This window comes from Acipenser ruthenus, chromosome 7 (assembly GCF_902713425.1).
Source record: "Acipenser ruthenus chromosome 7, fAciRut3.2 maternal haplotype, whole genome shotgun sequence".
NCBI classification, from domain to species: domain Eukaryota; kingdom Metazoa; phylum Chordata; class Actinopteri; order Acipenseriformes; family Acipenseridae; genus Acipenser; species Acipenser ruthenus.
This window is the reverse complement of record NC_081195.1, coordinates 12,642,372-12,669,286: the sequence shown is the minus strand read 5'-3', so window position 1 is coordinate 12,669,286 and position 26,915 is coordinate 12,642,372. Positions and strand designations below refer to the sequence as shown.

Below are 26,915 nucleotides of genomic sequence, written 5' to 3'. Positions count from 1 at the left end.
ACACTAACATACTTTCAAAATGAATGCCATCATATTGGTAAATAGGATTAAGTTCAGGATTAAAAATTTGAAAAAAAAAATTAAACAGGAAGGAAAAGCCTCCCACCCTCAACCTCTAATCATAACAGTGTACTGAATATCCAGTTTACCTGGGGTGGGGGTAGTGACATGACCCAATACGTCAAGTACCACAGACAAGAGGAAGGGGGGCACGGCCCAAAATGTTTGGGAACCGCTGCTCTATAATAACCACTAAGAGGACAAACTGACATTATTTAAATGGAGAACTTGTCCTAATAGAGTGAGATATTATCGGAGTTAATACACTGAAGGTTAGACTACATTATGGTTTAACTCTTTATATCTTATTATTTTAATGGTTAAGCCTAGAAACCTTTTCTGACCTTTGTTGTTGCATGTCAAATCCATTCTGCCCACTGCTGAATAAAAATGAAACTGATGGATATGATGAAGTATCATATGCATGAAACTCTTCTAGAGAACTGTGTGTGTGACCCTGAGCAAATCACTTAACCTCCTTGTGCTCTGTCCTTCAGATGAGATGTAAAACTGAGGTTCTATTGTAAGTGACTCTGTAGCAGCAGTTGTTGATGCATAGTTCAACCCCTAGTCTGTAAGTTGCTGTGGATAAAAGTGCCTGCTAAATGACTAAATAATAATAATAATAATAATAATAATAATAATAATAATAATAATAATAATAATAATAATAATAATAATAATGAATCAAATATTTTAATAGAATAACAATGTTCAGCGGTTGCATCGTGAGCCATATTACTTGGGCAATCGGTAGTCTTTGGCAGAAGCAAGTGTAGTCAAAATGCAACAACATTTATATTGTGTTTAAACTTGTTGTCCTGGTCATTGGTTTGGACAAATCTGCACTTGACTATGTGTTACTAAACAAACACAATTTACTGACACTTTCATTTAAACTTAAAACAGCTTTTGATATCACAATTCTAGGAGCAGAGGAAAGGAATTTCCATCACCTGTCTTGTGGGATCATTAGCATTTGGGGAGATGGAGTCTCCAAGATTGATCTCTAAAATAGTATTGACTAAAGTATTATACTATCTCTGAGACATATAACCTCAAAAGTAATATCCAGTACTGAATCCCACACATATTTACTGTACATATATCTGCCACTTTGGAGTTTGAAATAATATACTGTCAGACTCTAGACATTATAAATAAGAAAATATTTGCTTGTAATAGTATTAAATTACATTTTGTACACAAGATAATGTAACAAGGTTTTATGCTGAATGTAGAATTAACAAGGCATATTGTGTTGCTTCCCTACAGTAAAACCTCCTTACTAACTTTGCAGGTTACACCTTACACTGATTTTCTATCTATCTATCTATCTATCTATCTATCTATCTATCTATCTATCTGTCTGTCTGTCTGTCTGTCTTTCTGTCTCTCTCTATATACACAGTATATATAACCGTTTTTTTCAGCTAGTGCTGTACAGTCACACTTGCTCATGTTTCAATATAAGGTGGTCTATATCTATCTATCTATCTATCTATCTATCTATCTATCTAGATAGATATGTAACATAGATAGATAGATAGATAGATAGATAGATCATCTTGTATTGAAATATGAGCAAGTGTGATTGTACAGCACTAGCTGAAAAAAAACCAAAAAATGAAACCACCTCAGGCTGTAAATTTGCAGAAGACACAAAACAACAGACCATACTTTGTGGTCAAGAAGTATTTACTCACTAAATGAAGAAAATATGTTTTGCTGAACGGTTCCCCATGTCCAGTACCTTAACAGACCACCATCATGCCATAACTTTCACTTATTGCAAAATAATTAAATACTGTAGGCAGCTTTTGTTTTAATAATCTATTTATATAGTTGCATTGTTTATAATTGAGTCTGTCTAAACAAAACACAAATAACAAGGTGTGCTAGGTTTCTTGGTTCTTATGTAGGGGTACTTCTATAAAGGTGGTTGTTAAGGGTTGGTTGGAATCAGTCACCCCAATTACAATTACAGGGGTGTACACAAGGATAGCATGTACAGTACTGTACATTTAATAAATGCTTTAGTTTATCTTCAAAACTTTGAAATCAAACATAAGTAAAATATCCCAGCCTTTAAAAATACATAGGTTTAGTGTTCTGTACACAGGTTTGGCATAAGAGTTTGAATTCTCTTCATAGGTTGTTGCTAAACTAGAAAACATTCTAAAGCCTAAGCAGAGGTATAGGCAGACAACATTGTGCGACTTATTGTTTTACATAATCCTAAAGTGCTAAACAAATTATGCTCATGACTCCACGTTTCCAGTCATTTTACTATCACAACACATACAATATACTGAAGGGAATCAGATGGAGTGCAATAAAGGCCACCATTTAATCTGAACTACTGCTTGGGCGTCAGACTGTCCACATCTACATAAACCTGCGCTATATGCAACCTCTAAAATTCAATCATAAAATGTATCGGCCAATCATAAATACTTCAGAACAGAACAGCAGTAGTATCGTACTGTACCATGTATACCGTATATTAAAATGCACTGCATTTTTTTTTTTTTTTTTTTTTTTTTTTTCAGTTGGCTTTGCTTACCATGAATACTCCTGGAACTCACTGTTTTCAAAATGTTTCGTCTAAAATTACAGTGTGTCCTCAGCCGAGGAAAAAAGTTTATTTTGGTCATTTCATAAATGTGCGTCGGCTAAAGTCTATTTTATTAAATGCGCACAGCTATCTTGTAAGCACAAAACGCTTGTGAAGCACGAAACAGAACAGCCCAGCGCTCCAGCTAGCTGTGCCTGTGTCTATGCAGCAGCTTTCGTTTCTTTTGTAACCGTAACCCCCCGCCCTCTGTGATTAGTCAGTGAGGTGTCGTCACCAGCTTGAGTTTTTTTTCTTCCTAAATGGATGGGACTGTCCTGGTTAATACACAGTTCAACAGAGGCCAAAAGATTGGAACAACTTCTGAATACTCGCTAGTTTCGACTTTTGTGGGACGTTACGAATGCTTGGCAATTTCAATGTTGCAGAGACAAAGTGCTTACACTACTAACACACCAGGGCCAAGAAGAGGGTTACTTTTAGCAAGGAGTGGATTTTCTTTTTATCAGTTTATTTTCTCTTGATTCAAGTGGAACCATATGTCATATTTTGTCTCGCAATGGATTATAATTATTTAATGCTGTCTTTTCTCGTCAGTTTGATATTTTTGGATTCCTGGGTGCATGCAGAAAAAAATCAAGGTACATTTTGCTGTTCTTATATATATATATATATATATATATATATATATATAATGTATTTTCTTTTTTTTTTTTTTATCCTGATTTACAATTTTACATATATCTGTTATATTAAACTGGAACTATAATGCTTACATGTTACATTCCCTATGTGATTCAGCAAAATCGTTGGAATCTTTGGAATTTGCATAAAAACAATGTGACAGATTTGTGCTGTTATTGGTTATTATTACTGTTATTATTTAAAAATATATATAAATAAATAAAAAATCAACAAATAAGTTTTTGGTAGAGAGTGTTCTATTATTTGCATACCCGAGCTTTGATAATTTTAAATACACCCACATTACTGAACAGATTTCCAACCCCTGAACCTTGGAGACATGCAATAAGACACTTTTTGACAGGTGTATATATACTGTACTCCCAACGCGTTTAAAGGCACATTCAATTTAGCTTTTTCTTAATTATTCTAAAAAAATAGATATTTTCAACATTTTGTGGAAACTCAAAAGATATATCTGTAGCTGGATTATACACTGAAAGGAATTACTAATAATAACAATATATTTGGAAGACGTTTTGTTAAGAAATATTAATTACAATACTTTTTAAACAGTATCAACTTAATGTAATTCCATCATTTTGCATTATGGCATTACCAAAGTGGCCGGCTACTTTATGAACAAGAATAATATTAATAAACATATACATAACAATACATATTGTTATGTATGTGTTTATTAATACATATGGGAGTTAGGAGTTTGGACATTTGGGTTGTAAACTATGGTAGAAACTAAAAATGTCTTTGCAATTAATCTATGTGCCTTTTTATTCTCGCAGCAAACCTCTCTGGAAAGCTAACTGAATATGGGCTAATTGTGCCATTTAGTACAGATTCCCATGGTAGGTATATTTCTCATGTGGTCTCAGCAACTGGAAGAAATGAAGGTGGTTCATCTTCTGGGCAGAGGAGGGTGGCAAGGAGCGCCCGGGACCCTTTCAAATTCACCCCATCTGGCCAGCATTTGTTTTTCAATGTCACAGTCTTTGGAAAGGAATTGCACTTACGCCTGAAGGCCAACAGTAAGCTGGTAGCCCCTGGTGCCTTTGTGGAATGGCAAGAAGATTTTGAGGACATTTCCAAGGAACCTATCCATGGGGACTGTGCTTTTAATGGAGATGTAACTGACATGCCAGGGACTACTGTGGCAATAAGCAACTGTGATGGACTGGTAAGTTGTCTGTCTTGTAGAAAATTCATTCATTAAAACATTCTTTATGCTTAATGACATGCTGGCCTCATAGAAGTGTACATGTACGTTCATGTCTTACTTTTCCGCTGTAGTTACAGTGACGTAATTTGGATGTTCTGGATAAACTGTAGCCAAGCAAATAGGTGGTGTATTTTATTTATTTTTTTTATCTGTGGTTTATTAATTCTTTAAATGTCAACTATACAGTACAGTAGCATGCCAAAGATTGGGTGCAATATATCCATTTGTACGAGATGTAACTTGTGTCAGAGCAACCCACTATCAGTTATTTACTTTTGCCTATGGGAAACTCTGAGAGCAAAACCCCCACAAATTATAGGCTCCCCAATACCTGCCTAAGAGCAATAAACCACAGGACTTGACAGTATTTAAATATTTGCCTATCCCACAAGCCCTTAGCGCTGTGTGCTAATTGGCTTTAAAACAAGTTGCGTACTGCAAGTTAGAGTGAATTTGTGCTGAAACAGGAATCACAAAAGACACTTGAATTGTTTGTCTACTATACTAGAAAGATGTACTCATATATACAAATAAATACATCTTATAGTAATTTTTTTCTAAACTGTTTGCAAGAACGATGCACTACTATAGTTAGAGAGTGACTTAAGGAATAAACACGATGGTGAATACGCCTTTATCTTGTGTGCTCTGCAGTGCTGACCTTGCCATGTAATACTCCTATCCTGCCATAAATCACTTTCATTTTGAAGTTACAGTACTATGAACTTTGTTTTTGTTGCATAGATTTCTTTCAGCTAACATACACAGCAGTTTATAAATGTGAGCTACTTTTGTTGGGAACATTTCTCTTTCAATGGTCTTTATGAGATTTTCCTAAGAGGATATACATAGCCAGGCAGTTCCACCCGTGTTAAAAGTAATTCATTTTTATTAATTGTCAACATTTGTAAGTATTTGTGATGTACAGTTACAGTTATGAACTACTAATAATAATTACCAAGATCTAAGTCTAATTGGGAGTAATCTGACAGATTTTGGCTTTATACATAAGTGGCACATGGTGGCATGGATTGAGAGTTACAAGTGAAGAAGATTAAAATATTTTTACTGTATAAATAACAGGAAAAGTGACCAAAGTTTGATATAAATAGCATTTCAAATATTATTTGCATGAGGACTGGGCCTTATTCAGGAAACAGCCACACTTTTTTTTTCAGCAGGTGGCAATTTACACTTCATCTAAATCTCTTCAACTCGCTGTTTCATTAGCCACCATCTCTGGATTACATCAAATAAAACTATATTGTGTTATACAGCACAGTAGACATGTAACCAGCATAATTATGTTTTCCCTTCATTTAGTTCCCTAAGTTAAAATAAAACAATATAGTACCATAGTTTAAAGGCTCTCTTCCTGTTTATTAGGGCTGCCTATATTATATGTAGGTATTTTAAAATATACATTCTGGAGGTTTTAAACCTTTCTTTATAAAATGTATGCAGGCTTATTATCCTGATGTTCTATTTACTGGGTACAGTACTTAATAAGGAGGTTTACTTCTGGGTTACCTAGACTCTGGGCAACATTTTCTATTGAATAATATGCAAATTATGATTAGAAAAGCATACACATTGTGTTTTGTCATTCTTAGAATGAACAGTCAACCCGTGATGATACAGTCAAACTGCAGGCAAAAGCAAAACTGGGTTTCAAAGATATAGATCAAATCAGTTGGCCATTTCCAATTGGAATTGATGCTTCATATATTGACTAAAGAAGATCTATATTGAGTCTGACCTTAACTGCTAGAAGCTTAGATACTGTACTGTTGTGGAATCCCTTTAATTTAAAACATGCAATGTTTCTTTGGTTGAACCAGTCCTGTAGATCAATTAAATACCAAAGTGACATTACAGATATCTGTTTATTTGAACTTCAAAGTACCTTGTATAAAGACAGATCGAAGGTCCAGTATATTTAAAAACAAGACATTTAGTACACTATTAAACCTAAAAGAGTTGTAATACAGTAGTTTTAAAAAGTGGCAGATGATTGTGTACTAAACAATTATTAAGGAATGTGTTTATGACAGTAGAGGCACAGCCAGCTATATTATGAAGTGGAGGTGTATTTTGTTTCTGTATGCAAGCTCAACTCTGCAACATGAACATATTAAAAATGAAACTTGCCACCCAGGATGTACAGAGTATTACCAAGTGCAGGTATGGGATTGCAATTAGGAGACCTTTTACATCACTGACCTTTTCAACCTCACCCAAGCTTGGGCAAAATACCATAAAGATATGTCCATTCTTCAACTGGATTATCTCTTGGGACTCTGAGTGAAGTTAGGGTTATGCCCTTTTTATACTCAAGTGAATGGGGTTGGGGCCACCTGGATTCCATTCAGATATGACCAGGTTGAACTTAGACAATAAATTAAGGCTTATTTCTCATTGCAGCATATGCAGTGCTTGTCCTCTTTGGTTAAAAAGTATCTGACAGTTCTGACACAACTATTAAATGCAATTTTGTCTTACATTTCAGTGTGCTTTTTAAGGTGCCTATGCAAACTTATAAAAAATATGTTTGTAACAGGTTACAGCCATGTATAGCTTTCAGCTTTCAGCTTTGTTAATATATATACATATATGGGCAGTCTAACTTCATTATAACGAACCCCTCTGGGACCTGGAGAAATGATCGTTATATCAGGTTGTTCACAATAATAGGTTGGCAATTTGCTGTATCAGAATGATGAAATGCCCAAATTGAACTGAACATCTTTGTACACTATACAGCAGTTCTTTCAAGACAGCTTCACATTGATCCACATTTAAACTGTATATTTAAATGAAAACAGTAAAGAAATAAAAAAAATACAAAATACACTTACATGCTGAATACAGTAATTACGTGCACTTTCTCTTGAAAAACATATCCAATGTAGATTGCTTCATGTTTTTCGTGCTTTTCTCAATGCACGCTGTTTCAATCTTGTTACCTCCTCACGCCTGTTGCCATGGTTGCAGTTTGTGTGAAGATGGCAACGGTTGCAAACGTCACACATGATTCGCACTACAATAGGTTATCTATGAATCAGCCTTATCTTCGAATTAGCCTACCAAGGTCTTTGTTTTCACTGAGAGAATAACACATTCACACTTGAGAAAGTTCTGTGTCAGTCACTACCGAGATAGTTTTATCCGGGTAGATTTTATAAATGTGATCGTTCTAATAGGGTTAATTTCCATTGAAAAAAACGGTTCTTTCTGTTTGGATCATTAAAAAAAGGGTGTTCGTTATAGTGAAGTGTGTGTCTATCTATCTATCTATCTATCTATCTATCTATCTATCTATCTATCTATCTACAGTAGCTATATATATATATATATATATATATATATATATATATATATATATATATATATATATATATATTTTTTTTTTTTTCTTTTAGGGGAAATTAATAAACTAACCTACATATAGTTGGCATGTAGTCCTGCACAATTCAAGCAGTGTCTTTAAGAACGAAAAGGTTGTCTTATTAAATTGCAGTAGTTTTGCCTCAAGGTATTTTAAAACTTTCATAGGTGCTATTGTTTTCTGAAGTAAGTTTAGACTTACCAGTATTAAATTGACACCCAAAAGAACAATGCAATCATTCATTCAGGGGTCATTCAGCAACTTTGGAGGTAACAGCCACCGTCTATTAAAGACAATACCATCCTGTGTATCAACACCAGGGACTTTACCGCCATCAAATCTTATCAAAGGTCACAACTCCCACTCCCAGCAATATACTGGAGCCTTACCTTCAATTTCATGCATTTCAAATGTAGATATTTTTAAGACAATCAAGCTCTTTCTAATCTAATTGTCATTTCAGTCAGATCTGAACACATGCCTTTGCATTGAAGGAAAAACCTTACCACAGCCCTTATCGACTAACAGCAGTAGGATGTATTTATCTATTTATGTTTTAGTTGAAATGTGCAATATACTGCACTGGATGGGTTGTGCTTTGGTTGGAGAGTGATTCATGATCATACCATTTCTGGCAATGACATTTAATTAATTTAGGACACATATTACAGCTTATTGATAAAGTTAGTGTACTGATAACATTTTTAAAGGCTTGTGTGTACAGTAACTGGCCAGGGACAACCTTGCAGTCCCCACAACAATGACTTATCCACTGTCAAAAAAAAATATTCCTTTGGAGATAATTTGGTTGGCCTTAATTGTAGCACATCTGTCAATTTGTTAAATATTTCAGTAAAGTGTTATAAAGGCTTATTGAGGTCTACATGTGTTTTTAAACTGATAATGTAAATGATATTATTGATATACAGAGAGTGACACTAATTCAAGTAAATTCTGTAGTTTGCACATTCTTGATTAATGACTTTTGTTTGTGTCAATGCCTGAGTGTATGTTGTGAGAAATAGGATAATAAAATACAAACCTTTACCCTTTTAATCATTTCAAAATCACATCAACCTTCTCTGTATTACTTGTTGTTTCCAATCTTGTTAATAGAATATCTGCTGACCAAAAATTTAGCAGAGCTATTGTATGGGCTTGGTGGTTGTGGCCTGGGACTAAGGAGTTGCGCATATGTACGATATATTTCCCACTGAACAAATAAATATGAAACATCTGGTTTGTGGCCTCAATTTTAGATGAGACCACAGCTAGAGAAATGTAAGTGATCTGTGGTCTTCGCTTTTTATTTTACATTACATACTACTTATATTTGTTCCCATTCATCAAAAACCATATCATGTATGACCTGAACAAATGTCAGGGTTTATCTGGAAATTAACTGTAGAGAATATTCTTTTCCAAGAACTGTAGGGATACAAATATTGTTATTTTCCAGGAACATGGTTGATTTCCTAAAATACAATAAAAAAATAATCTGGTGTTCATCTTCATTAGAGTCAATGGTGTTCCTTTGCTTTTATGTTGAATAAATGTTAAATATTAGCTTAATATTGGAAATATTTTGTTGCCTATTTTTTGCTGACTTAGAGGAGAATGTTGCCTGTAATTGCCAGCTTTAATTTGGCTTTACTTATGACTCTCAGACTCTTTCCAATTGCCATGCCCCTCTACACCACAGATGTTCCTGCTAAACTAGTGCCAAACCCACAGCAACAATCAGACGATAAGTGTTGACTTCTTCAGCTTATACATCATGGAGTCGAGAACCTATTTCATGCAATTCTGCAACATATTTGTGTAAGGGGATGCACAAAACCAAATCTTGGTAAACATAAAATTAGTTTTTTTGGCTGTATGCTGTATATAAGGTTTGTGTTAGATAAAAGTCAGGTTCTCAAGAGCAGTGTAATCTAATGGTTTTCACACCATTAGGAAGAAAATTACCTGTGTTGTTAATGACAAAGTGCACCAGTGGTGCTGCTCATTAATAGGTTGAGAATTCCCACCCCACTGCTGTCGCTGTTGTAATCTCACATTATGCTATGCAAGTAACAGTTTTCTCACTTGGCCTGGTAATGGGATAATTGCTTGCATTCTTTATACCAACAGACCTATGAGCAGTCAACAGAGAGTTTGAGGTAAGCCATGGCTGCTCCATACCCATCTTAGGTACAACTGGTTCCTCAGGGAGGAAGGTAAAATCTGTGCTAGCCAGCCTTACACTTCGCAGGATCTCGTTGAGCTCTGAAGCCCATGAAACACAACTTTCAGGCAACTTCTTCTGGCAACTATTCAAGCTGCTGCTTGTAGGTGACATTTTCCAGGAATTTTCCCTATGTAAAGCAACATTTTCAAAAGTCTTGCAGCTTACAAACATTAACTAATTGCTTCAGCAGTTATGATTCTAAAGCTAAATTAACAAGCGCACATTGTTAAATCACCTGTTGGAGAAACATTCTGTAGTGTTATTCAGAATTTATGTTGGAGTAATGGATGAATGAGTCTACTAGAGACTGCCTCATCCAGCTTAGTCAACATTCTTGGACTAACTATTACATCACACTTGGCTCCACATAACCTATGTTGCTGAGCAGGCTTTCAAATAGCTTTTTTTTTTCAGAACAACATTTCACACCGTCACACCCTTACACTGCAAATCTCAGATATCTGTTTCCCACATAATCTGTCAAAAGATAGAAAACCTCATCACAGACCATTCCCTCAACGATATTTAACTGCACATTGACATTGAGGCAGCACCTCTTATTTAACACTAAGCAATTCTTAAATAAACATCACTCAGTCATTCCCCATTTGGTCTGTAGTTAAAACCTGTAGAGCACCAGTACATAACTGTAGAGTAGGAATCTGCAGTCTTTCCTCCTATACAGCTGCACAGCTGTTCTATTTGCAGGTACTCAATTCTAATGGTTGGAAGGACCACTTCAGGAAGGTTAGATCTTTCATTACTGCCCAGACAAGGTCAACTACCAAGATAATGCCCTCAAATCATGGTTTTATTGAGCTAAGAAACCAGTAAATAAGGCCTGATCCTGGCTAATCCAGTTTTTTTCCTTTTTCCTTTTGTTTTGTTCTCCACTTGCTCTTGTTCTCTCCTCTGAGCACCCACCATGACCAGCAAAAAGCTGCTGGTTTTTAACCACTGACCATCTTCAGATTAGCAATCAATTAATCTGGAGATGGTCACATTCTGCACAGGATTTTTAATATCTTCGTGGTTGACAGCAACTCTGTTAATTCGCTGCCAACCACGTAGTCTCACGAGCTGTCTGCCAGAGACGAGATGCTAACACCGCCTCTGCCAGACCACACATAAATTAAACAACAGTAAAGAAAATCACTTAAAATACAAACACCCATTTAAATAAACATACACAATACACCAGGCAATAATACATTTCTTAGGGGGCTCCTGAGTGGCGCATCTGGTAAAGGCGCTCCGCGTGGAGTGCAGGATGCGCCCTATAGCCTGGAGGTCGTTGGTTCGAGTCCAGGCTATTCCACTGCCGACCACAACCATGGACGGGAGCCCCCAGAGGGCGGCGCACAATTGGCCAAGCGCTGCCTGGGAGGGGAGGGCTTAGGTCGGCCAGGGTGTCCTCGGCTCACTGCACACCAATGACCCCTGTAGACTGGGCTTGCCAGTAAGCTGCCCAGAGCTGCGTTCTTCTCTGATGCTGTAGCTCTGGGTTGGCTGCATTGCGGGCCTGCACAGTAAAAAAAGTGGTCGGCTGACAGCACACACTTCAGAGGAAAGCGTGTGTTCGTCTTCACCGCTCCCAAATTTGGAGAAAAATAGGGTCAAATCAATTGGCGATTTACTAACTGTAATAATAAATAAATAAATAAATATAAATAATACATTTCTTTACATGCCCCCTCTAATTATAGGCAAGGCTTTTCTTCTGCCCTGCCACACTTATAAACATGGTTCACACTGGTATTGACCATATAAAAACATGGCCCTCATTCCCCAGAGGCTGGATTGCCGCTGACCAAGGCAGCAGCCGGTTAGGCAGAGTGTGCTAAGAATCACTGGGTTACGATTTTAGGCTGCCACAGAACACTGATCCTGGCCACGTACAACTGCAGATCTCTTTCAGGTGAAGCAAGACTTCAAGAGTTGTAAGAAGAACTTGGAAGAATCAAATGGGACATTGTAGGACTAAGCAAAGTATGGCGAAAAGACGAAGGACTACTAGAACTCAAGAGTGTCCACAAGAGAATCAAGAATAACGTAGTAGCGATTGCCAGCGCGTCAGAGAGATCCGCAAGACTGATAGTGAAAATTTCAAGGAAGTATTAACTTCGGGACATCCAAGTATATGAACCAACAATAATCTATTCAGATGATTAAGTCGAAGATTTTTATGAACTACAAGAAAATGGGAAGAGCATCGGTGACTGCAACGCAAAAATAGGAGCCCAGCAAGACGAGAATTCGGTTGGCAAATTTGGACATGGCGACAGGAACGAGAGGGGCGACAAACAGAGAGAACACAAACTTATTCATCATGAACATCTTTTTCCAGAAGAAACCCATCAGTAAATGGACATGGAGAGGACCCAACGGAGTGAAGAATGAAATTGACTTCATACTCACCAACAAGAAGCACACTGTACAAGATGTCTCAGTACTAAACAATTTTAACACAGGAAGTGACCACAGACTTGTAAGATGCAAAATACACCTAAACACAGCACTGGAGAGAGCAAAACTCGTGATGACGTAATCCAACACAGTCAACATAGAAATGCTCCGGAAGCAAAGCCTGGTGTTTCAACTGGAACTGAAGAATAGATTCAGCACTCTTCAAGATCTGCAAAAAGATGAAGCAATTGAGGTAAACAAAATCTATGAGGAAGCAATGAAAGTAACTACAGAAACAGCAAAAAACATCGCTGGAACACAGAGTACAAAATGTGACCAGAAAATCACGCAAGCGACAACAGACCTCATGAAGAAAAGAAGGGAAATTAAACAAACAGCAGCTCTGAAGTCAAAGATTGAATACATTGAGCTCTGCAAGACAGTAAGAAAGCACATTACTGAGAATACACGGTCGTTCAACTGTAGTTTGGTAGAGAAAACTATTGAAAACAACCAAAGCATGAAGAAAGCTAAACAAAGACTGATCGTTGGGAAAAAAAAAAACAGATTTTAGCAATCAAACAAGAGGACGGAGACTTTTACAGAAAATTATATCAAGACGAAAAGAGCAACACAGCAGATTACAAAGATGAGGATGGAAAAAATGCTACCCGAGGAAGAAGTGAAACATGCTATCAAACATATGAAGACAGAAAAGGCACCCAGAGAATACGGCATAACGATTGAAAGAAGGTGGTGAAGAAGTGACAAAAATACCGTCACGTGTTTTTAGATTGTATTAAGCAAAAGAAAGTGGCAAAATGACTGGAACAATGGCGATAAAGAAGACGTCAAGAACTACAGACCTTACTTCCTGTAATCTACACATTTTTTACCAAGATATTCACCAACAGACTTCAAGATAAATTTGACTCGGCACAATCAAATGAGCAAGCAGGATTCAGGAGTGGATTTAGCACAATGGATCATCTTCAAGTTGTATGGCAAGTGATTCAAACCAGCAACGAGTACGAACTACCACTTTGTTTGGGATTCATCGACTATGAAAAAACCTTTGACTCTGTTTACACAAGATCTATATTAAGGTCTCTGAAAAAACAAGGAATTGAGAAAACGTGCAGAGATCAGCACCATATACAAGAATGCAACATCCACAGTAAGACTCCATAAAAACAGCAACATAATTAGGATTAAAAAAAGGGGTTCGTCAAGCTCTTCACGGTCACCCTAGAAGACATTTTCAAAACTCTGTATTGGGAAAATAAGGCGCTGAAGATCAATGGAGCCTACTTGAATCACCTACGATTTGCTGATGACATCCACATATTTACATACAGGCCTTCATCCAGCGGTGGATTGAAAAGGCTTATGATGATGATGATGATGATGATTTTATATATATATATATATTTGTAAGACAGCGGGGGGGAGGGGGGGGGGGGGTAATTCCTCCCTGCAGAAAACATGTGCGTAGGCACATTTTGGGTTTAGTTTAATTGTTTTTTGTTAATTGTATTATTGTTAATAATCACCTGTACCTGGCTATTATTGTAAATTAGAGCCAGGTGCAGGGTATTTAAGGAGAGGAGTTAGTCTGCTCAGGGCTGCTGTGAGAAGAGCCCGCTTGTGAGTGCGTGCAGGCAAACAAAGAATAAAAGGTAGTGTGAAATGTTTTGGTGCTGTGTTTACCTGTGTGGTTTAGTTTATTTTGTTTTGTGCTACAGGTAAACAGCTTAGCTGTCCTGTTTTTAGTTTAGGTTCCGGATTTATGTTTAGTTAGTGCTCAAAGAGAGCTAGGTGTTTATTTTGGTTTGGTTTTGTTTGTATTTATTATTAAAAAAATAGCGCAAAAGCGCTTTAAACCTCAATTTACCTGTGTCCTGGGTCTGTTTTTAAAGGGGCAAAGAACCCGAGTAGGTGCGATTTTATTACAATATATATATATATATATATATATATATATATATATATATATAATTAATAATAATAATTTGTAAAAGGAATTGTGATTATCAGATGGTTAGCATTGTTATTCTCGTTTTGACCTCCAACCAGTTGCCTTCATTTTTGTGTGCTTGTGTGCTATTGAATTGATATGTTATTGATCTTGTGGGCCCTTTCCATTGTTCTAGTCTATTGTTCAACTAGTATAAAGTGTTCTACACAAAAAACAATGTTAATGTGAAAATAAGGGAGAAAAAAATGCAATGTTAATATTTCAACAACCTTGATAAATATGTAAATAAATCACTATAAAACCGTATAGGGCACCACAAATGCACCTAGCTACACTCAAGCTAGTTTTATAATATTAACATTAACTTTGGGGGTAGGGCAAACGGGGCACTGAATGGAAGTTGGGTCCACAAAAGGTTAATGGTTTAAGCCCTCTTAACCCCCAGCTCTCACTTCCACACATACAGACTCACCCTCACCAGAACGCACACTGTTTTTGCCAACATTAATTAACTCACTGCTGAAGTCTTTCACCAGTCCCCTCACAGGTGGCAACCGGTGTCTATGGAATGGAAAAATAATATGGATTTCCATGAATGCTGTGACTCCTTTCTAACAGGTGTTATTTTTCTATCCCACATATTACATTACATATTTCTGGCACACCCTTTGGAACCAGATTTTTTAAAACAACATTATTGAAACGGTAAATGAAACAGTCTATTCAGCACATGTTCTGTTTCAACTCCTCGCCAATGCATTTGTTGATAAGGTGTTCTCCTAAACAAAATATTTTTTAGGAACGAAATTGTTAACAAAAATACACTGCAAAAAAATAGTGTACACTTTGGAAACTGGTGTGTCTTGTCCAGTGTTTCTGTGGTTTGGGCCACAGTAACACATCTGTTGCTTTTCACAGTATGTTGCATACAAAAGTACACTGTTGTGCATGTTGTGAAGTCACAGAGACGTCTCACACAGCTTATATTAGTCTAGAGGGTCACATGACAATATAAATTTATACTAGGGGATTTTTTATCCAACTCAAAAAGATTATTTCATGGGTAAAGGCAGGAATTTGGACACCAAGATATTTGTTCTTTCTTCTTTCTTTCTACCCATCATTAATGAGTAGAGTCTTTCTGCTCCAAACTTTGCATCATGATGAGCTTGTTTTCTGATGTGTAACATATGTCTACTAGCATTTAAAATCTATCCAGTCTATACCAGCTTGTTATAGACTTGGAACCTGAAACCAGGCTGTCTATTAATACTGCACAGATGAAGTCAGTATGATGGAAATATACAGTATACAGCAGGAGTTGAAGCATATATATTCTCTGACCAATAAGTATAGTACAGTTGAAATGGATGTTTAAAAACAATCATAGGCCTGATGTTTTACTGCAATAATTTGAACAGCTAAACATAGCTTTTGCAGAAGCAGCAGCCATATTAACAATTTTAAGGTCATACATCTGTATTCATCTTAAACGTAAAAGCTTGCTAGTTATGTTTAAGAATCACCACCTGTATGACACGCTGAGTCCCATGTCTAAGACCTTGGCATTTAAGGATACTTTTTTTATAAACCAAAACATTTAGGGATAAGCCATTTCTTTAAACCAATATTTTAGGGTCCAGAAAAGCATCCTCTGGTTTGAGAACGATACTGACTGGGGGAGAGGAATGAAGGATTATCCATCAATAAGGTGGATAGCGTTCGTGTGTTGAATTTGCCCGTGTGCTTTAAATTGTGATATATTTATATTTTTTTGTAAAGTGTCAACAAATATGGCCTCATAATTTTAGTAAAAAGACGTAGATGGGAGACCTTTTTCATTGCACACTCATACCTTGTCTGTGTGGGGCAGACAGTATTCATGGGATGATTACTTGAATGTTCTGAATTGAAGCTGTATGCATATATTAATGATGCAATACATTTAGTGCTGGTTTCACAGACCTTGAATAGCACTAGTCTTGGACTACTATACCTAAAGTCTGTATAAAATATATTGCAACTTAAAGGAGAGTAGAAAAAGGTCCACTCTGGACTATCATGCAGAATTTGTCTGGCCGTACCTAGAAACAGACATTGGAAGGGAGCATTTGCAAGTAACAATAGTTTCACTAGACTTGTAAGCACACAATATGGATTAGGATTATTTTACTTGGTGATATTGTACTCAATAACAATACCGTAATAATACTGGTTTAAAAAAAACACAGAAAGAACAAAAAAGAACACATTGTGAATTTATTTTTGATACATATAATACAGGGTTTAGTTTTCCTAGTCTGCTGAAATTGAGGGATGGCTGCATGATACTAGGTGTTTATTCAAGAAAATATAGTACTTTATGTGGTCTGGATAGTTCTTATTTGAGGTTTTCAGAGGGAATTTGGGCAAAACTATATAAAAAATACTTCCAAAACCAAAAAGCATTTGTAGTCTTTATGTTTGAAAGAATGTTGTGCAGGAGTTACTTTACCCCAGTGAATTAACTACAAAACAAAGGATGGCAAATAATGTTGTTTGATTTTTTTTCCCCCATTCCATTCCTTGCCATTGCTGTTTCTTCAAAGTAACAGTGGCCATCGACATGTTTTCATAAAGTAATAACATGACTCAGGTTTACTTGTGCCTTTTTGTAGCCAAACAAGCAAATGAAAACCGAAATTTAACTTTAAATACTTAAAATAAAAGAAAAATGGAAATGGCATTGTAAAGTGAAGGGGAAAAAAACTCACCGTTTTGGTTCTTGTTTATGACATTTCACATAACAGAAAGTCACAACAAAAAATATATATTATATACAACCTATATAAAAATCACTACACAACATTTTCAGGAAGTTGGGTACTGTTTAAGCAAGGCATTTCAGAATGACGTGCTTACATTTTTTTGTCCCATGAGATTCTGACTCGCTCTAAAGCAGCACAACGCATTTTTGTCCCAGATGGCTTTCCATAGAGATCACTATGTGTGCGTGAGCATAATCTGGTTTGTTTACTTTTTGCTGTCTAAAACTTTTAAATAGAGGCCCAAGATCTGCTGTGTTGATTCTGTGTTGTATATATATATATATATATATATATATATATATATATATATATATATATATATATATATATATATATATACAGTATATTAAATCTCACATCACATAGAGCTCTTTTTCATTTGCCACTTTTTGAAACTGTTGCTCAAATTCTGGTGAGACGGTGAATAAGTTCAAGATGTTTTTGTCATTTGTAGCGAATACTAACATTTCATTTTTGTATCCGAATACATAAAATATTTGTCCCAGCACTAAAATTAATATTGTGAACAAACACTTAAATGCGACCACAAAGCGCTTCTTGTTCAGAAGAACAATTCAATCTTGTTCACCCAAAACTGTGGGTTTTTACTAACAGACAAGTTTTTTTTTTGTAAACTTAAATGACTTTGTATGGCTTACTGTTTCTCAGCTAAAATATGTACTTAAAAACAGCTAAACCAAAATAATTACACACCCTCTAACAAATGTGAAATAACATGTTTTTTCTTGCTTCAAGTGGTGTTTCCTTTTTGAGACTCAAATCCTAAGTGCCGTCCTGGTAAGTGGGTGGGATAGATCAATGGGTACCTACAAGGTATAGGAAAGGGTCTAAAGACAGAATGGTGCCAACTTGGGACAAGACCAACTTTAGAGTACAAAGCTTTGATAAATAACAAAGAAAAGCAAATCCACACAAAGTTACTCAGACCACTCCAAATGTGTCTAGAAATTGTTTGATGAGTTCAACTAAAATTTTAGGATTGATAATCAGAGGGTGTATTCAGAGACCTGCAATCTGTGGTATGTCAATGAACATATGCTGGGGGAAAAGAGATTTCTGAAAAATGTGTTTTTCCTAGAGGAGTGCAGGGATAATGGTTACAGCATCTGGTGAGGAGGTCTCAGTCAGACAATCATGCAAGTTTTCCAGTCATGAGACATAATTCCCAATTGATACTGTACATTTCTGTACAATGTATCTGGTGCTTGTGTGGTCAGTTGTTAAAAGTTCAAAGATTCAAAGATTCAATGATTAAAGTCTTTCAAAAAAAGATGAATACTTATATATGTTTTGTTTAATATCAGTGAATTGGTTTAGGTACAAAATCTGGACATATCTCCCTCATTAGTGGCTCAAAAGTAATGCTCTCTTTACTATGAATATGAATGTAAAAATACTGTAGAACAAGAAAAGAAAAACTCCCTATTGTTACCCCACATTTGTAAATACAGCTTCTGCCTTTTCTACTTAACTTATCAATTATCTGCCAAAACCTATTTCCGCATGGTGTTTAATTCTGAATTTGGGCAGTATAGTATGTATTGTAAGCACCTTTGAAAGAATTAAGAGGATAGTTTCATTTCCCAGCAGTGAGTGCAGTATAAGCCTATAACTAGTGAAAATAAATTTGTGAAACTGTAGCAGCCAAGGTCAAGGCTGTTTGCCTATGGAGAATGCAATATAATCTCAGAAGCAAGGAAAGTCAACCCCAGCTGTGTCTGTCTGCTTTTAAACTGCAGTATTCATCATGATTCTCAGACATTGTATTGAAGAAAAGTGGAGAATGATTGTAATTGCAATTGTACATTATTTTATAAAGTACAGCACACATATTCACTGTACACAGGGTCCTATGCACCCTACAATCATGCTATATTATAAATTTTAGACTGCTCAGGATCTTTCAACCAATCTGAGCGTATGTTTCATCTTCTGTATTCCACGACACATCACGGAGAATCCTCATTCATGACATCAAACGGTATACTTTCAATTTTTACCAAGCTGTATTCTCAATAGCCGCTAGGTTGACGTCACCTGCTTTAAAACCATACCTCGGGCACGTCTCGTAAATTCCTTTTAACTGCAAAGTCCATTAAAAACTTTGACATCACAATCGGCTGTGTACCGCTACTTAACAGTGTTCTCTCATCAACCTTTGACCTCTTTTCAATGAAGTTGTCAAAATAAAGGTTGGTAATGATGAGAAAACGAATATAAATATAGTATTAATAATAAAGCAATAGGCTTATAGGACAGCAGACGGCTGTGTGTGGTGGAATATCGGCACGAGTTGAAGTGTACGGACTGAGGCTGATTTAACCCCATGTGATGATACCAAACAAGACTACATTTGCACATATTTTTTAGCCATTACATTAAACCCGCACGTCTGTGATTGTTTACGACAATGACAAGCCTGTTCGCTGATTTGTAATAAATTGCTAAGGTCCTTGAAATATCATCATCTTCCTGTATCAGGTTTAAATTTAGATTCCTCATTCCTCCTCATAGGAAAAATGATTCCAGTGTTACAAAACACTGCATTCCCTCAGTAAAAGAGACGCTTGACACACAGTACCACTTACTTATGGTGCTTACTGTATATTTGATACACTCTGTTAATAAACATAGTTCCTCAACACATGTAAGTATTTCTGAATAATGTGTAGGTTGGCTCATCAAAAGAAATGTCGATGTGTGCCTTTTTCCTTCTAAAATAGTTTAACCCTTTCCTCCTTAGAAACTGCTACAGCAAACAAAAAAAGACTTTCCCTTCGAAATTACAGATGTCTACAGTTGCGTAACAGTAAAGAGACATCTATAGCTTTGTAGAGCTGTCGCAACTCATTGGTGGATTGATTATTACAGTAAGTTTCTAAAATATGTTAACTTTATCATTACTAAGGTTTCTGTACTTTCAGTTGCATATACCTAATGCAGCTGTCATCTGTCTATAGTTGCGTCTACTTCTCCAGTTTCTACTTCTCCAAAGAGGGATAAACAGCTGACTATTTTTTTTTTACTTCTATTGAACTTTATGGTACATAATGAGGAATGTTACAGTAATGGGTCTTTTTTTAAATACCCACACATACTGTCTTGTATTGGTGTTGGCTCACTAGCATCTTGCCAGCCTGGAATAGTTTGAAAGCCTGAAATAAATACTAATATCTGAAACTCTTTTTCAGGCAGGGATGATTCGCACTGATAATGGGGAGTTTTTCATTGAGCCCCTAGAGAAAGGGCAGCAGGAAGTGGAAGAAAAGGGGCGTGTTCATGTGGTGTATCGCAGGTCCGCCATCAAAAGGGAACCATTGGAAACAAGGGAGGACCTCCACAATGAAGGTAGGCATGAAGTAAGATAATACTCCAGGACGATGTAGATTGGTATTAGCTTCCAGCTTACAGCATAATGTTGGTGAGCAACAATGTTCTTTTTGTGCAGGCAAGGCAGATGGCTCCACTGTTGAGTAAAGAATTCTAGCAGTCATGTTCCTTGTTCATTGTTGGGAAGGAGACCTTACAGTTGTTTTTGCAATGGCACTGGCTGAAACAATGCAGTATTGTCCTACCATTGTGTCTGTTGTAAATGCTTGCATTTAATCAGAGGACAGATTGTTGTACTGTCTTTATGGCTACATGTATTTCCAAGCGCCTAGCACAGCTTTTCACAAAAGCACTGGAATTCAGTTGAAAGCTTGCTTTATCCATTGTCAGTTCAAAACAAGGGCTAATGCTTTAACACTGTAGGAATGGGCCAGAAATAGAAATTATTATAAATAAACTTGCTATATTTTAAACTGTGTAAATGTACTACTGATATGGTTTTATTTACCCATACCGATACCAAGCAACTTAACATGATTTTTATTTTTTTTAGTGTACTGTACTTCAGTAATATTTGGGTCCATTGATATATATATCTATATAGATGCCGGTTATTAGCAACCCCCTATAAAGACAACTTTTGGTTATTAACAACATTTTCCCAGGAACCAATCCCATCCCATAGACTTGATTGTTAATGGAATTCTGATATTAGCAACTGCATGCCGCTTATCGACAACTTTATTACTAGTTGCCAGTGCTACAGAGCGCACTTGCATGATTTATGCACATACTTCATGCAGCTTTTATAACACACTGACTTCGCAACTGCGTATTTCTGGGGAACTGAGACAGAATCGTGGCTTTGAAACTGGCTACAAAGCTGCACGGAAAATTGAAATGGATTTACAGCGGGAGGTGGTACATTGTAAAAAGCAGACAACGTTGGACAATTTCTTATTTTAAGTGTGTTCTTTAGAATTGATTGTAAGCACAACACATATTTTTTATGTTTGCTTTACTCATTGTAAGGACAATTGTGGTACATTGTTGTTTGGTGCTATTTAAGCCTACTCCCTTTTTCTTTGTTTGTTTTACATACTCGTGAAGTAAACATTTCTATGTTTGGGTATTTCGTGTTTCTCATGTTCATTTTTTAACACTAACATTTAAAACACATGTATTTCAGTGCCATATTTGTACAACTACAGTATATATATTGTTATTCCATATAAATGCTCTTGAAAACGGGGGCTTTTCGCTTATTGGCAACTTTCAGTTAATGACAACTTTTTGCTGGGAACCGAGGGGTTGTTAATAAGCGGCATCTACTGTATATGTATGTATGTATGTATGTGTATATATATATATATATATATATATATATATATATATATATATATATATATATAATTTTTTTTTTTTTTTTTTTTTTTTCAGTTTAAACAGGTGCTTGGTGTTAAGTGCCAATTCAGGTTTTTCCATTATTACTGAAGAATTTGTGTCATTCCTGTCAGGATCTGCTTAAGTGAATGTAGGCTGACCCCTCCTTTTCCCCTCTCTTTCTCTCACCAAAAGAACAGTTCAACACAGCTGCTGCAGTACTCAGCTCACCAGCTGGTAAGAATGAGGAATGCAGGGCTCCTGTGGATGTGCTGGGAGCTCCAAGGCAAAAAGATTCCCCATTAATATGTACAGCCACAGTACAAATGTTAACAAAACCTGTGTTAATATGTGACATCTGGCAATGAGCATTTCATTCAAGTTGTTTTGGCTTGTGCTTTGCTAGTAGTTGTTGGTAACTTTTCGGTGAAATGGTTATTTAACCATTGTATTAACACAAAGAGACAACTTTCTTGCTCTTGGTGTTTTTCTTTTCCTTTGTAGTAGTAGCAATGGCAATGGGGTGAGTGAGTGGATAATTGGGTCCAGGATTACAATGATGTTATTGGGTTATATTGTACTACATGCATAAAAGTCTATTGAAACTAAATCTATGACACTGAAATACTGTAGTTTTAACAGAGATAACATTCTGAATACAAATAAATTGGAATGCTACAATGTGAAATGTCTAAATGATAAAGATTACCTTCCTGTTCAGTTCCACTTTTTTTATTTGCTCAAAAACAGATAGAACAAATTGATGTCAAAACGGGTTATAAAGTTGATTGGCAATGCAGATTAACTACAGGTTACGGATAATCACATCATATACATTTCACACTGGAACCTGAAATACAGAAAGAGACACCTGTTGCAATTATTGTCACAATTGTTATGTTTGGTGTTCCTTTTTGAGTGTAGAAAAAATATTACTTCATAATGGACAAGAATCAAGGTTTCTGTAAATTGATAAAAGTATAATTTTTACAGTTAGCATTTGGAGCTAGTCATAGTAATTAAATATTCTTGTACATTCAATTTATTAATAATAATAATAATAATAATAATAATAATAATAATAATAATAATAATAACTTGAATTTATTATGGCACCTTTCACACCCAGGTGTCTCAAGGCACTGTACAAAACAAAACAATCAAACACAAATCAACATTACAAAAACACAATGAATAACAATTAATCAGTTAAAAAAATCTATAGATACATAAATAAATAAAATACAATCAAATAGGCAAAAAGAGATAAAATCGATCCTCATAAAAGTACAGTATGTTATTATAAACAGTGCAGACTGCATTCGAGTGAAAGAGTTAAAAAAATACAGCGGAGAATAAGTGCGTCTTAAGGGTATTTTTAAATTTGGCTACTGTTGTGGATTCTCTAATGAAAGTTAGTAGTGAGCTCCAAAGAAAAGGAGCAACACAGCTAAAACTACGCCCTCCAAGCGTAACACGTTTTGGAACCATGCATTTTAACAGTCCAGAGTTAGATGATCTAAGCTGCCTCCCAGGGATGTAAGGGCTAAGAAGGTCCAGTATATAACTAGGACCCTGACCGTATAAAGCCTTGTAGGTCAACAGCAATATTTTAAAGGAAACACAGGACTGGATAGGAAGCCAATGCAAATGCTTAAGGACCGGAGTAATGCATTCTGTCCGCTTGGTACTGGTAAAAACCCTTGCTGCTGCATTTTGCACCATCTGCAATCGATGCAGAGTGAGCAGGAAGATTAACAAAAAGAGCATTGCAATAATCCAAACGAGATGTAAGACATGCATGAACGAGGATCTCAGCATCCCTAGGGGGGCAGAAAACGACACATTGTGAGCCCATACTGTGTAGTACTGCAAACTGATGTACACAAATTATGTATTTTGTTCATTACTCAGTTGTATTGGGATAACACAAATGGCTCATCATTTATTTGAATTGACTCTTAAAAATAAGACCACGACTGGAAATACATTTATATTATGAGAGTGCTCACTCACTGGTTTCATGGCAAAATCCATTGGAGCGCAAAAGTCAGTTTTTATAGCAGAGCTTGAAATCATTATTAGGGCTACATCTTTTTAGAAAAAGGTGTGTGACACTAAGTGGGTAGATTTCTTTGAAATGTATGGAGGCTACAATGTTATTCTAGGCCAGACCTTATTTGATGCTATTTTAATTTAAAGCTTTTTATTCTCTACCTAAATTGTTAATAAGTAGTAACTGTTTTATTGCCAATATGGCATTGTTTAGTTTTTGTCTGTATTATTAAAGTGAAGATTGACTGAGTGCAGAGTCTGTGGCTCACTGCATGTGAACTGACCAACTGAATTACATCCTCACTGGGGGTGATGACAGATACCATATCCTCCTTTCCAATAACACAGTATTTCAGTATTTGCTGGCTTGACAGTCTACAAATTAAGAAAATTGTATTTAAATAACAGCTGTTAGCTCCAAAATTACACTTTGCGCTAAACATACATTCTCTATAAAGTGAATCACAGATATGACAGTATTTTAAAGTTTTAAGGAAAAAATAATATTGTAAGTGCAACTTGAATAAGATTAAAACAAAATACAGCTGTATTTATTGATGCGCTGTACGCAATATGTTTTAAATAAACAGACTGCTTTGCTAGGTATGCTGTAATATTATCATCTCCATTCGTTTATGTAATTGATTTATTTCACAGCATGTTGATTAAATTCCAGACATAGCCACTGCACATTTTTAAAGAGGGTCTGATTTATAGTGGAATCTGGCAGAAAATGAAGACTAAGCCTTAGTTGGCATCAGTTGGTTGGTCTTGTTTCAGAATGCAGATGCAACACTTTGTTTACCTTTTAAACTGATATTTAACAAATGAGGCTTTTGTGTCTGCCAGAGGGTACTGGAGAGGCGAGGAGGAAGTCATTCAAAACCTGGTTCAGATTTATAGACGAGAAGCATGGAATAGGAAAGAGAAACCATGGTGCACTGAGGGGCTGGAAACTTCACTTTCCTCACTTCCCTTTCTTTTGGAAAGAGTGGCAGCCTTTGTCTACAAGAAATATTTATAAATATACTCTCTCAGTATGTTAAACAGACTTACGTTCCTTACAGGCCTGAGAAAGCATTTATTATTTGCATGGAAAAGTGCAATTAGAGCTGTTGTAAATTAACCTGTGCCTAAGCCTAGACTTCCAATTTAATGTATTTATTTTACCAGCATCTCGTTTTCAATGGGGTTCTGAACATAGCAGAGATCAGGAGGAGATGTAGTGTTAGCCATCTGTTTTGTGCGGATAATTAACCTTTTAATTGTATATAATGATCTAATCAGAAACAGCACTCTATAATTATACATACATAACAGGATAATAAACAGGCAGAAAATGAAATATTCCAGAAATGTATATGGTAAAAAGTATCTCTTTAACATATTCCTTTGGCGTCCACCACATTTTCTGTTTTCAAATCATTTGTCCACAGGAATCCAACTAAATAGTGTGATATACTGTATGTGATGTTTGAGATTCTACAGAACTGACGTTTTGAAAAGCTGGCAGTGATTGCCAAGCATCCTTCTAATAGACTACCCACAGGAATTGTTCTTTCTGTGCTTTGTTTCATGAGTGTATTTTGTAGCCAAGTAGAAGGTGTTAGCATGAGAACCAAAACAAATTGTAATTTAAATAGAATACCTTATGAATATGACTGGTACTGTATCTGTGGGCGTGGGAATATCTTAAAACGATGCTGACATGGTTATTTTAAAGATGGTGGGAGGCATTACCCACCTTCTGTAGCTATACTATCGTAACTACATATTATTATTTTGTATTTTTTGCCCATGTTTAATGTCTTATATTCGGCTCCTGCCACTCTATAAAAAGAAAACTCTTGATCTTTATAATGATTGAAAGGTCCTGCAGACAGGAAGATGCAGAGCCACACAGTAAAGTTCCATTTTGCATTTAGACATTACTTGGTGTCTACTATATTCATTTAGTTTATACTTCTCTGTACAAGGCAGGTCTTTATAAGAGTACCTTAACCAACATACAAATCTGAAGCTCTATCATGACCTGCATGACTGCTGAAGGAGCTGTTTGGGTTGACCTTAGGTGATTTTAATCACAGGAAAGTGTAGAAGACTACAATTTAAAATGGTTGATGAAAAGGTGATTAGCTATCAACCTGTGGCTCCCAATGATTTGGAAGTTACTGAAGTGGCCCTCCACAAAATGTATTGTTGTGTAATTGTGGTTTACTTTTGGATTCTATAGCAACATGGACATTGGTTTATTGATGATACGTTTTAAATAAGTGGTGTCAGGAACAGAAAAGCTATTTCTTTAAGATGCCAAGAAGCACCTGTACAACACAATGGATAAAAACAAATGCAGATCCTAACAAACAGAGTGTTGTAATCTAAAAACTAAAAGAAATGACAGATAACTATCTGCTGTTATTACAGAATCTAGTTCCTTTGAAAGTTTAAGGAATCATTTATCATCGGAACACAAAGCAGTGATAAAGAAACGTCTTTGTTAAAAAACTGTTGAGTTTCTTTTTATGCCAGTGAAAGAATGGCATAAAATGGAGTAATCTGCTAGCAAGTATTTTGGCAAGTGTCTCCCATTCTGATAATTTGTCTATATGTTCAGCAAAGTTATGCCTTGCCAAAAAAATCAGCTGCATGTATGGAGAGGGATTGGAACAAAAAATCAGACACTTGCAACATGTAGCACACAGTTTAATGGAAATGAGTTGCCCACCCTTATGTAAATTGAATCACTGACATTTACCTTAAT

General features: G+C 36.0%; 1 protein-coding gene across 5 annotated transcripts in view; it reads left to right on the top strand.

Moving 5' to 3' along the window:
• The first annotated feature begins 2,945 nt into the window (after positions 1-2,945).
• Positions 2,946-26,915, top strand: part of LOC117414646 (A disintegrin and metalloproteinase with thrombospondin motifs 3-like) — a 55,671-nt gene continuing 31,701 nt past the window's right edge. For 4 of the 5 annotated variants that reach the window (XM_034024408.3, XM_059026394.1, XM_059026393.1 and 1 more), the window contains exons 1-3: positions 2,946-3,276; positions 4,123-4,514; positions 20,578-20,734. In XM_034024408.3, the coding sequence (XP_033880299.1) occupies positions 3,195-3,276; positions 4,123-4,514; positions 20,578-20,734 (631 nt within the window). In that variant the 5' untranslated portion in view covers positions 2,946-3,194. Of the gene's footprint in view, positions 3,277-4,122; positions 4,515-20,135; positions 20,257-20,577; positions 20,735-26,915 lie in introns of those variants that run through there. The other variant, XM_059026395.1, reaches the window with a different exon arrangement.